This window comes from Hippichthys cyanospilos, chromosome 10, assembly GCF_059441005.1.
Source record: "Hippichthys cyanospilos isolate Australia breed blue-spotted pipefish chromosome 10, RoL_Hcya_1.0, whole genome shotgun sequence".
In the NCBI taxonomy this organism is placed as follows: domain Eukaryota; kingdom Metazoa; phylum Chordata; class Actinopteri; order Syngnathiformes; family Syngnathidae; genus Hippichthys; species Hippichthys cyanospilos.
This window is the reverse complement of record NC_142378.1, coordinates 1,780,759-1,794,069: the sequence shown is the minus strand read 5'-3', so window position 1 is coordinate 1,794,069 and position 13,311 is coordinate 1,780,759. Positions and strand designations below refer to the sequence as shown.

General features: G+C 38.0%; 1 protein-coding gene across 2 annotated transcripts in view; it reads right to left on the bottom strand.

Moving 5' to 3' along the window:
- Positions 1-13,311, bottom strand: part of lpp (LIM domain containing preferred translocation partner in lipoma) — a 132,436-nt gene that overhangs the window by 75,521 nt on the left and 43,604 nt on the right. For both annotated transcript variants that reach the window (XM_088425120.1, XM_088425122.1), the window contains exon 3: positions 5,949-6,145. In XM_088425120.1, the coding sequence (XP_088281246.1) occupies positions 5,949-6,141 (193 nt within the window). In that variant the 5' untranslated portion in view covers positions 6,142-6,145. The remainder of the gene's footprint in view (positions 1-5,948; positions 6,146-13,311) is intronic.

The window sequence follows — 13,311 nt, the reverse complement described above, 5'->3', positions numbered from 1 at the left end:
TTTTACTCATTTAGTGCCAAGTTTTATTGGAAAAGAAAAAGAAAAAAACGGCAAGGATTTTATTCATGATTATTTTTATGACATCAATGGCACGGAAAGAGTCAAAATTATTTGCCAGTCCAGCACTGTTGTAATTTTAGTTCTTCACGTACTCTTTTTTGGCACCAAAAAGACATTTTTGTTTTTCTTCATGTTTTATCGAAGGGAAGGACTATTGACATGTTTTGGATGCTACCTAAAAAAAAAATATATAGGTGCGAGGATTTTTCTCCTTTTGTCCAAAATAGCTTGGTGTCACTCAAATGACCTATTTTCAAACAGTGATTACTAAAGTTCGGAATATTGTAGAACCTTACTTTCTTTTTCAAAGTAAAGAACGGAATCTAATCTTTCTGGTAGTATGAAAAAAATGGAGTCAGAAAATCTGAAATTTTGGTTTACAGTAGCAATTTTAATGTACCGTACTTTCTGCACTATAAGGCGCACCGGATTATAAGGCGCACCCTCAATTAATGACATATTTTAAAAGTTTTTCCATATATAAGGCGCACCGCATTATAAGGCGGACCTCAATTAATGACATATTCTAAAACTATTTCCATATATAAGGCGCACCGGATTATAAGGCGCACCCTCAGTCAATGACATATTTTAAAACTTTTTCCCTATATAAGGTGCACCAGATTATAAGGCACACCCCCAGTTAATGACATATTTTCAAACTTTTTCCATATATAAGGCGCACCGGATTATAAGGCCCACCCCAATTAATGACATATTTCAAAACTTTTTCCATTTATAAGGCGCACCGGATTATAAGGCGCACCCTCAATTAATGACATATTTTCAAACTTTTCCCATATGTAAAGCGCACCGGATTATAAAGCGCACCCTCAATTAATGACATATTTTAAATCTTTTTCAATCACAATATAGTAATACTCAAAGTAATAAAAATAATAACTCAGTAACTCTAAACGCTAAATGGCATAAAAGGTCAATGTCAATATGAGCAACCTTGTTCGAGTGGAAACACACAAAATAAAAAAGATAAAGCTTACTTTATCACTTCATTCCCAATCGCAATATTGATCCATATATAAGGCGCACCTGATTATAAGGCGCACCATCAGCTTTTTTTTAAAAAAAATTAAGGCTTTTAGCTGCGCCTTATAGTGCGGAAAATACGGTAATATTTTCAAATAGCGACCAAATTGATATACAACATAGCTTGGTGATGCTAAATAGTGATTGAAACATTTCAGATTTGATCATGATGGCAAAGCACGAAGATTCGCCACGAAACAGGAAGTTCTAATCATTTTCAATAAGAGCCGTTTATTGGATAAACACTTAAATAAGACTTCAAATATCTCATTTGACTGCATTTTCCCAGCACGACGGCCGACTGCTTGGCGTTGTGACTCATTCTCTCTCCGCGCGCACACACGCGCGCACACACACGCGGACACACACACAGTCGACGCGCATAGCGAACATTTCACAGCCGTCATTTGTTTCAACCCGTCTCAAATATTCCGATAAGTAGTCTAAGTGCTCTTTGAAAAGCGCTCACCTTTTCTGCCAGCGTTTGTTTTTTTTTTTTCTCTACTACAATAAAATAATCCGCCTATTGTTCCCCGTCTCAATTTTTCCTCCTGAGGGAATTCGTTTTTTTTTTTTGTGGCTTTTCCACATCTCCGAAGTAGCCCAAAAATCTTCCTGTTTCCTCTGCACTTGAGAGGACTAAAATGTCATCTTCTTCTTCTGTGTGTGTCTCGCCGCTCAGATTTCCTTTTCTTCAATTTTTTTGAACGCCTCTCCAGACTAAAACAGATCATGTAAGTATAATTATGTGCGCTCCAAAAATTGAAAAAAAATAAATAAACAAAATAAAAACGCCGTAGCTTGTCTTATTTATTGTATTATGTATTTGTCTTTTAGTTTGCGTAACATTGCCTTTTTATTTTGAACAAAAAATGTTCGTTTTTCACACAATATGAACAATTTCAATTCATAAAACACAGATTTCACAATTCACACTCAGACTGACTTCCATTTTCAGCATGAACTATCAGCGAGGTTATGGGTTATTTTTAGCCGATATTTTTTTTCAATCCCACTTTTTTACGTGTATCAAAAGTTGATTTTTAACAAATCTGCTCAACCGGAAGTGCTCGTCGGATATTTTGCGTTTTATGCGAGATCTGTGATTCTCTCATTCACTCAAGTGTCATTTCATGCCGCCGTTGGTAACAATAATCAAAAATGGATTATAAAATGCATCATAAAAATGGATTTAACAATCCAAGATCTAGCAATACTTGTATTTATTTTCAATTATTTTGCAGTATTCTTAATATACTATGGGGGTTACATATATATATATATATATATATATATACATATATATATATATATATATATATATATATATATATATATATATATAGTATACATGTACACATATTTACTTAAGTCTTAAATGATTAAACCTTATACAATAACTGTAGTGTTATCCCTTCCCATCCGGCGAAATCAAGCTTAAGCGGCAGTATTCTCACGGAGAGCCGCGGTTATAATTAGCGGCGCCCGGAAGTCGAATTAAAGCGAAGCCTGGAGAAGACCAAACAGGATAACAAAGAGTTTACACTTGAAATTCCAATTCATTACCAAAGAAACGTAGGTAAGAGATTTACAAGGCGCTGAGTGAATGTATACCACTCGAAAAAGTGAATACAGTATTTTTCGGGTATCTTGAGGATCAATTTTAGCGCGTAGACACGAGCGTGAAAAATGACAGCACGTGTAAGCGCCCGCAGACGCTTGTCAAAAAGATAAGACGTCTTTATGAGCGCATTAATCCCTTCTATTTATTTATTTATTTTTTTTTAATCAATCGTCTGATGTAAAAATGAGGATTAGCATAGCAATTAGGAGACAAGTCAATTTGGCAGCGCGACTCACTGCCGCCTTTGTCTCGCCTCGCTGCTTCCGAAGGGTGGGGGGCATCGCTGAGGCCATTAGCGGGGTCCGCCGCCTCCAAATCTTTTTTTTTTTCCCCGAGAACTTGTGCCGATTCGCAGCGGGAAGGGAAGCCAGAGCCAGACGACGACTCAAGATGACTTACAGCAGATTTGAGGGTTTAACTTGTCGTTACGGATTGATGCCGCGTCAAGCATCAGCATAAAGACACTTCCATATTGAAATACTGAAAATATGTACACGGAAAAGAGTAATAAAATACATTTTAGTCATGTATTTTATGTGAATTATACCTTTTTTTTACACAACGCATGCATACGTTCTCTTTACAGTCATCGTCCAATAAAGTGATCCATCGCCAAACTGTTATTTCGCTTTCATTTTTATATTAAATTAATAAACTGTTAGAAATAGTTGAATTGTTTACTTGTTTTATTTGTATATTCATATTTTTCACATTATTTTATTTGATTATTTATTATTCACCTTTATTTCATATTTAATTTTACACATTTTTAAATTATGGCTACCAAGAAATTGATCCATGCCAAGCTGTGTGTGAAGATTTTATTATTATGTATTTATTAATATTATTTTGCTTTATTTTATATTACATTTTATACATTTTAATTGTATACATTTTTAAATTGTTGTGGCTACGCAACAATGGCCGTGGACCTCCAAATCTTCATTTTCACTCATTTTATACGCTTTTATTTTTTGTATCAGTTAAAAATATTTTAATTGTTTACTCGTTTTATTTGTATATTCATATTTTTCACACTTTATTTTATTTGATTATTTATTATTCTTAATTTTATTTTTTTGTATGACTCAAATTTCTTTTCTGTCCCAAAACACCCCCCCCAAAAAAATAAAATCAAACGACCAAAAAGACTTTCTTGAAAGACAAAACAAACAAAAAGATGAAGATAACAAGCATAAAGATATGTAAATATGAATAAAAAAAAACCATAAATAATGTGAAAGGACACCCTTACGTAAGCGATGGTGTTTACATTTGCGACCGCCATTCATCGATGAGACATAGAGGAAGAAGACGCGGTGCGTCGTTTTCCCCGTCTGCGCCGCGCGTGCGGCGGGCGGCGTCCATTTTGACGTCAGCGGGCTTTGAAGCTGCGAGCGCTAATTGAGAGAAGAAGCGGCGGGCGGGAAGAGCTCCTTAATCGCGACGCTTCCACTCTCTTTATTGAGCAATTAGCTTCGAGAGGCCGCTCGCTCGCTCGCTCGCTCGCCCGCTCGCCCGCTCGCTCGACAAGGAATCCTAATGGGCTGCTTTAAGCGACCAGCGCGCTTAATTGCTTCTCGCCATCCGGGGTGTCCTTTACGGACGCCGGGACTAATATTGCACCGGGCCTTGTTTGTCACATTGGCCCGGCTAACCCGATTGCGCAACTGCCACTTTGACATTTGCGTGAGTGGAAATGTGACAACAGGTGAGGAGCCTCTCGCGTTTTCCCAAACCAACGCGGTCATTCCCCGGATATAGGACGCGCTGGCGTATGGGACGCAGCCTCGGTTTTAGGGTCAAATTCCGGTACAGCGGGCCCCCGTGTTACGAGATGAATCCGTTCCGCGGTTGGGCTCGTAAGGCCAATTCGCCGTACGGCGCGTAATCCAAACGCAAATAGCTAATGAGCTAATTTAGAACCCTAGGTAAAAACATCAAAATCGGTCATACATATTAAACTTGGGTACCAAGATAGTATAGTAAGTGCTACGTATCTATAATATACATGTATATGATCAGAAAACATCATAAATAAAAACTATAGAATGTATTTATTTACCTTTGAGTGGCGCTTGTTATGCCCATATTCCCTAGTTAGGCTAGGATAGGCTAGCTTCATATTTCTTGATTATCCCCATCTTTGTTTCCATCTAAATCATCTTCTACTTCTTCTTTAACATCACTAGAAAATCATGGCTAACCCATTCAACTTTGAATTAAGCATTAAAATGCACTATAAATACGCTTTTCTAACCACTCACAATACAACAAAGCTTTAACGTTCCGCCATTTTGAAACGAGCGAGGCCGACCAACAGCAGACCAGCATCTCCGTGGGGATACGCCCACCAATCGCCGACCAGCGTTGTATTGACGCCTTGCATGGAGGCATTGGCGGCAACAGAAAATAAGTGCAATTACCTAAAAACGCCTGCAGATAGACACAAAACAACACAAATACAGGCAACGCCCTAGGGTCGTGACAGTTGTTTTTGTCGCAAAGCGGGGAAAATACCTCAAAGAGGGGATGAAAAAAACTCAGTATTCCACATCGCAACATGAAAAAAACGTAAGCCAGGGAGGCTGTAACCCGGGGGTCCGCTGTATTTATATTTACGTTGCCGTGTATAGGATGCGCCGACAACTCGGCGAAAACGTAAACATTTAGCAAAACAGAATAAATCCAATCTGTAACTTCTTCATATTTTCCTGTGTTATCCGTAAGATACATATTTGCTGCGGGTATGATGCCTGCTGTGGCAGCTAGCTGTGTGTGGTTTGCGAGCGAGTGAGAGAGAAAGCGAGAAGGAGCAATTGAAGGTGCAAGGGAGCCTTGGGGAGAGTTTCACGGAGAGTTCCCTTTAAATCGCTCAAACCGTGTCGCAGCTTCAAGATTTGCAACCGGCTCTGCTGAAAGAACCACTTTGTTCTTGAAAACCACTAGCATGTTCCTCTGTGAACAATGATGGACTCGAACATTGGTTGAGTCTGCTTGCTTCTTATTCTGAAAATAATGCAGTAAAAACCTTGGCTAACGCGAGCTGGTGTTAGCACCAGCGAACGGTATAGAAAGGTAATAGAAAGCACCCCAAAGTGGCTGCTTTGAACCGAAAATGACCCCACACCAAGTCAATTGTGGGCGTAGGTACTTGAGACGGTGAAATTGGTGTCGACATTTTTTTTCCCAAAATTCCTCACTGCGTGAAATTTACCTGCTGGATCGGATAGGCTCGGGTCAGTTGTGTTCTTGTACGGGTTGAATTTGGGCTTGGGCGCCACCACCGGGGCAAACTTTTTGGGTGCTTGCTGCTGCGACACAGAGATGCTGGCGCTGCCCGGCGACGGCGTGGTCTCCATCCTGGCGGCCACATGACCACCGTCGCCACTGTTGCCTGCGTTCCACATGATTCTGTGGAGCAGACAAAAACAAACACTCAAACTTTTTGCTAACGTTTCGAACAACACTATTTAGTGATAGGTTGCTTCAGGTTCCAATTTGTTTGTTCTTGATTTGAAAAGAAGTCCATTTACTGTTCCTGTCCCTGCATTGGATTTGCTGATACCTGCAGAAACCCCATTTCACCCTCTGAGATGCGTTCAAGTACTCTGTAGCTACAAACCTTGTAGCCAGTCCAGAAGCGAACGCAGTAATACAGAGTTACTTGAGGTCATTTTGATAAATTTAACAAAAAAGTAAAACTGTTATATGAATCAAGATGCATGATTTCAAGAAAAAAAATTGTATATTTTAAAGGAAAAAAGACATTTTTCTTTCCTTTGGGTAAAACTCTAAATGTGAAAATAGTCATGCAACACGTAATACACAGATTTCTTCTGAGAAAACATTTACATTAAAACAGCAAATTCATAAATAACATCTATCTTCCAGAAATATTTATATTCTCAAAGAGTCCTAATCTTGCAAGAATAAAACTGTATATTTCAAGCTTATTTCTCCCCAAATTAAAATTGAGGAAATGCTCTGATTCTACACTTTATTTCCTGTAAAATTCAGATAAGAATTGACAAATTTAGAGCAATTGGAATGTTGTCAAGATGAAATCCCTACTTTTGAAAAAAAACTCTAAATTCATCTTTTAATGGTGCACATCATCACTTAATGCCTTTTTTTATACACTTTGATTACAGTTTGAACCTTTTGGCTGCCAGGGAAATCAAATTCGAGACTTTAAGATTAGTAGGAATCTGAAATTGGAAATCCGTGTCAAAAACATGTATTTTTTTTATTTATTTATTTAACTTTCGCGACATATGCCTGTTTTTTTTGTTGTTGTTTTTTGGGTGAAAAAGCATCACATTTACAATGACAAAATTCAACTTTTTTTTTTTTGGAGAAAAAAACTGCGCTCCAAAAATAGTAACAATACAATAAAGTGACTACAGTTTTTTTGTCGTTGTTTTTTTGGTGAAAAAGCATCACATTTACAATGACAAAATTCAACTTTTTTTTTTTTTGGAGAAAAAAACTGCGCTCCAAAAACAGTAACAATACAATAAAGTGACTACAGTTTTTTTGTTGTTGTTTTTTTGGTGAAAAAGCATCACATTTACAATGACAAAATTCAACTTTTTTTTTTTGGAGAACAAAACTGCGCTCCAAAAACAGTAACAATACAATAAAGTGACTACAGTTTTTTTGTTGTTGTTTTTTTGGTGAAAAAGCATCACATTTACAATGACAAAATTCAACTTTTTTTTTTTGGAGAACAAAACTGCGCTCCAAAAACAGTAACAATACAATAAAGTGACTACAGTAAAAAAGTAAATAGCCCATATGACAAAAAAAAAAGAGCATGTTTGGCTCAAGCCCCCCCAACTCCGAGTAATTAGGAAGGCGCGAGACCTAAGTGAACTTTTTTAACTATTGAGTCAGTGGGTGAGAGGAGTGGAAGCGATCCGCGATCCTGTGATCTTGACACCTTTTAATGTGTCCAAAAGCCTGGAACAAGATAACTATCAAAATGACTTTGAAGCGCCAAACCTTTTGTTGCTCTTTTTCTCCTGCTACAAAGCCCACAAATCAAATGAGACAAAAGCGCACTCCACAAAACAACAACAAGAGGGAAAAAATAATGAAATAAAAACATTGAAAAATGCTGCAACGCTGCTGTAACTGCCGCTGTTAAGAGTTTTCATGCACTTCTCCCAAATCTTCTTTGTAATAATCCTGAATCGAACTTTGGGTAAGGCTGCGAAAATGGACAGTGAAAATAAAGTTTTGCGCGCACTTTGCAAACTACACACATTGCATTTTTTTTCCCCTAATTTTGTAAATGTTTTTAAAGGCATAATAATTAAAGTTATTTATGGATATTATTTTTCCTCTCAAATTGTTCAGTGGCACAAAGAATTTTCTGTTTGCTGACATAGTTTGACTGCCGCTCAACGGAATGCAGAAAAATCGCAGAAAAGTCAATGTCATAAATCCTATTAAAAGGCATCCTAAAAATGTTGATTATGATGCTTTCATATGGTCCAAAATTTGGACAATGACTATTTTCGCGCACGAAATCTCGCACGTCCAGCTGCAATCGCATCGAAATGTTGGGATGGTTGCATTTTGAAATTTTACGTTTTAATCATCTGTTGGAAATTTCAGCTCCCTAGTGTTTTTACCCATTGATTCTTTTATGATATCATAAAAAGAATCAAAAGAATTTCCATTATTTGTAACATAATGCCACAGGGGTTAATTAAATGTGACAAAAGTGGTCAATTTTGAACACAACCAGAGTCAAACTTTTCAGATTTTAAACTAAGAAACTGTAAAGTAACTCTAGCTAACTAATTAACTAACTAGCTAGCTAACTATGTAACTAGAGCAGGTATGCTTTTTAATCTGGCCCGCCGAACATGAACAAATCAATCGGGAAAAGAGTGTTAAGATCAACTCTTTAGTGCCATATACGAGAATTCTCGTCTTTTAAAATAGTAGTGAAAATAATAAAAAATTTTAAATACGTTTTTTAAGGAGGGTATCTGACACCCTTGACTAGCGCTTATCTAATATTAAACCACTTGAGCACTGTAGTGATAACTGTGACCATTGGATGGCAGTGTTGTCACTACGACATGCTACCTACATGTAATTCTAAGTAAGGAATGGAAATCAATTATTTTACGACACCGCCGATGTTGACAATATTTTGTCGGCCTTGGAAGATGACTGAAAATGCCGTATTTTCCGATACCCCTTGGCACCGAGAGAGTTAATATCCTGAAAGATAGCGGAACTGCCCGTGCTTCAAAATATCGTAACGGTTAGCAATAAACAAAGCTGTATTTTCTTCATTTAATTTTCAGTTGTAGTGGGAGTCTTTTCAATAAAAAGTTGACTTGAAAATCACTGTTTTGTTGATTTTCTATTGAAATGTTGATGTTTTCTAAATATCCCAGATGTTTTTCTCTTATGAGGCGAATTATCAAAATACTCTGTTCTTGGTCGGCCCCTTTCGTCTAATTTTAGAAGCCTTTGCGGCCCTCGAGTCGAAAATTTTGCCCGCCACTGGACTAGAGCAATGTGAAGTTGAAAAAAAAATAAATAAATGTCAAGATAAACCTATTAGAACATCTCAACTGTATTTGTGGTTACTCAGAGGCATATTAAATGGTGGAAGATGTGTGGCGATTCCCATTTAATGAGTTTGAATCTTAATTCTGAACGTCTCCAGTTATGAGGTGAACACACTTATGCAACCCTATTATCTAAGTTGTTTTTTTCCGCTTCGCCTTCTAAAAATATTTTTTAAAAAATCATTGTAGTTGTATAAATTTCTGGGTCACAATGTTGGAAAAAGTTTTCAACACAGGTTATAGTTTTGTTTTTTTCTTATCACAAAAAAAGGTAGCATTTGACGCCGTGTAGACTTTAGGGTTGACTCCATTTAAAGTTACACAACGCCAATGTTGGCATTGTGACTCACTAAGATGATTATAAAAAAAAATTTGGAGTGCGTTGAATTGTTTCACGGGAAAAAAAAAAAAGGTAAAAAGCCAGTTGATTCGTCACATCGAAACCGCCGAGAAATAAAACAAGTGTCGACAACAAAAAGCCTTTTTAAGCACAAATCACATCAACTATTTCAACAATGTATATGCCAAAAATGTTCCTTCCGTCTCCCCCTCCTTTTTCCCTTTTCTTCTTGTTTGCGCTGTTTTCTTATCCCGGCTGATTCCGGGGGTTTACGTTCTTTCGGCTGGGGCCCACGCACAATCATCTTTTAATATCGGCTGAAAACCCGGCTCCTCACGTTTGATATCTATGCGCGGGATGTCTCACACCCACCTGTCCTTTCACAAAAAAAAGGCGAGCCAAGGAAAAGGAAAATGATCTGAGGCGCGCGACACATTCAGCGCGCCGCGTACAATACGCGGCGCCGGGCTTTGATCGCGACTTGTACAATCGCAGCGTGGCGTCGTTTTCTGCTTACCGGGCGCTAACGCGCGCGCTGGGCCGGATCCAAATATCTCGTCTGCGCCAGGAAGCTAACAAACGATGTGACGGCGGCCGTGGAACGCCGAACGGGACTTTGCGGGATATAACGCTGGCTTAACAAACAGAAACGGCCAAAAGGCGTGAAGGTGCGCATTAGATCGGGGTCCCCGACCAGTTTGCGGCCCGGCGCCGGTCCGTGGATCAACCGTTACTGAGCCGCACCCGAATTATTTCTCTTTTAAGTATTATAAGATATTTTCTTCTAGAAAAGCCTTTTATATTAAAAACTGACCGCGTTCTCTTCGATTCGTTTCAGTCACTTGAAAACAAAAAGTTCACCCGCGGAATATCGCAAAAAAGACGTCTGGAAAATCTATTGGGGAAAAGGCCCAGCGAAGAGCGCACAACTTTTTTGCAGCTTTTAACGGGCAATAAACAGGAGTGCTGTTTGAAATTATGATTGATAAGGTGTTTGAAAACTTTTTCCATATATGAGGAGCACCGTATTATAAGGCGCAACAGTAGAAGCAGTCAAACTTTATTAGTAGATTACAAAGCATTCGCTCCCAAAATGAATAAATCTTGTTTTATTGTATTAGTATTTCAGTTTATCTTTTAACAGCAAGGTCTAACATGTAGTGCAACATTTATATCGGGGAACTTTTCCTCCGGCGCAATCACAATATAGTGACACTCAAGGTAATAGGAATAATAAGTCAAATAATAACTCGAAACTCTCAATAGCGGAATAAGTCAATGTCAATACGAGCAACTTGTTCAACTGTAAACACACAAAAGAAACGGGTAAAGCTTACTTTATCACTTCGTTCCCCACCTACAAATCCCAATCGCAATATTGATCCATATATAAGGCTCACCTGATTATAAGGCGCACCATCAGTTTTGTTAAAAAAAAAAAATGAAGGCTTTTAGCTGCGCCTTATAGTGCGGAAAATACGGTACTCGGTTTTTATCATTGAATGGCCATATGCAGAAACGGCCTTTATGAGGGACACGTTTTTATTTTTTTTTAAGTCCTAAACATACAAGAATTTTCAGGATTTTAGAGAAATAAGTAAGTTAGAATTTAGACAATTTCTGACGCTTTTGACCATTATAAATGACCGCAAAAATGACAAATAATGAGCACGACAAAATCAAAACAATGGAACCAACACACTTTGGGTGTTGTCGTTTCCCATCCTGCAGAAAAAAAAGCTCAGGGCTCCCATTAAATTGGCGTAAATCCTCCATGAACTTCATATTTATTTTGTGTTGTACCGTGTATTATTTTTGAAGGAATGTTCACCCATCAACACGATAAAATTGGGACGTATTACGCTGTCATGGGAAATGTGAGACAGCTGTGAAGTAAGGCAAATTCCATAAAATAAAATAAAAAGAAGATTGAAATAATCTCACTGGCATTTTGTTATCTTGTAAGGGGAAAACAACCTATTATAATCGGAAATCACATTCGTTGGAGGGAAGATAGAAAAAAAACCTTTTTTAAAAAAAAAAAAAACCCGACTCTAATTTCAACCATAACAGAGAAAATCTTAGGAAGGCCTTCAGTGTCAATCTCCATCACGGCATGATTTTTTCGTAAATGTCAGGCCTTTACGACACTCCGAGCTGACAACGCAGCGTATAAAGATTGCGGGATAGGCGCATGCCTCTTACTGGCAAAGATTAATAATCATTTCACGGCTAATTTTCTGGGTATTCACGCAGCACAATGTTACATTAAACGGTCTCATGCCCAGCGAACATTTTCCCAACCCGTGATTCCAGTTAGCTAGCACGAGGCTACGTAGCGTCCCGCTTTTAGAGGTCAGACTTGGTAAAGGCGCCTTATCTGGAGGCGCGCTAATTGAGGCATGTCCGAGGAAGATTTCATTAGAAGATGGAGTGTATGAACGTGGACGCTTGATGACTTTGCGCTGCTGTTCACAACTCCGTGTTGACAGTAACGACTCAGGTGAAATAAGTACCGAGGTATTTTATTTAGCGTGCCGTTGACATCTACGTCAAGTTGTAAACTTGACGAATGCTGCTGAAAATACTGGGGTGATTAAACAAGTACATTGGACCCCCGTGTTACAACGTCCCTGATTTACGTTATTTTCATGTTGCGACGTGGACTGCTGAGTATTTTCATCCCTTCTTTGTGACATTTTCCCGGTTATGCGACCAAAACAACTGTCATGACCCTAGGGGCTTGGCTGTATTTGTGTTGTTTTGCCTCCATCTGCTGGCGTAATTGAACTTATTTACTATTGCCGTCTAACTGCTTCTGTGCAACGCGGGACTGCAATGCTGGTCTGCTATTGGTCGGCGTCCCCTCACGGAGATGCTGGTCTGCGATTGGTCGGCCTCACTTGTTTCAAAAATGGCCGAACGGTGAAGCTTTGTTGGATTGTGAGCGGTTACAAAACCGTATTTATAGTGCATTTTACTACTTAATTCAAAGTTAAAAGGGTTAGCCATGGGTCCCAAGATTCCTAGTGAGATGCTAGGAGGGGCGGGGATGACCTCAGGGAAAATACTTACTATACTATAAATTATAATAAATACAATGAATAATACAAATAATATTAAAAAAAGAAATATACGATGTAAAAAATAATAACTAATAATATAATAAAAATAACAAAAATAAAATAAAACCCCCAAAATACAATCAAATAAGATTTGTCTTATATTTAGTTTCAGGAACTTTATTTTCTATTATTTTTTTTCTGTTTTAGACTAAGCTGTAACCATATAAACGCTGTAAAAAATAATTACAAGTTGTTGAAAGTCGATTTATATTGCTTTTTTCTTTTGCTCGTGTAAAAAAAAGGATACAGGTTTAGGTATAATACAATTTTTTATAGATAACAATCGGATTCATAATCAGTGCGTCGAGTGGGGGGGTGCGCGAAAAGTTTTCTTTTTCCTGCGGAGGGGCTTGGCAAAAATATAGTTAAAAAGCACTGCCCTAAAGAAACCTGAGATCATAGAACACGTACAGTTCAACAATGTTTGATATATTAACAGTCATTAACGGATAAAGCTAGCAACCATATCAGTGTGAGAAAGATGGCTTTTTTTTTTTCTCCATTCTGCTTCCAGAC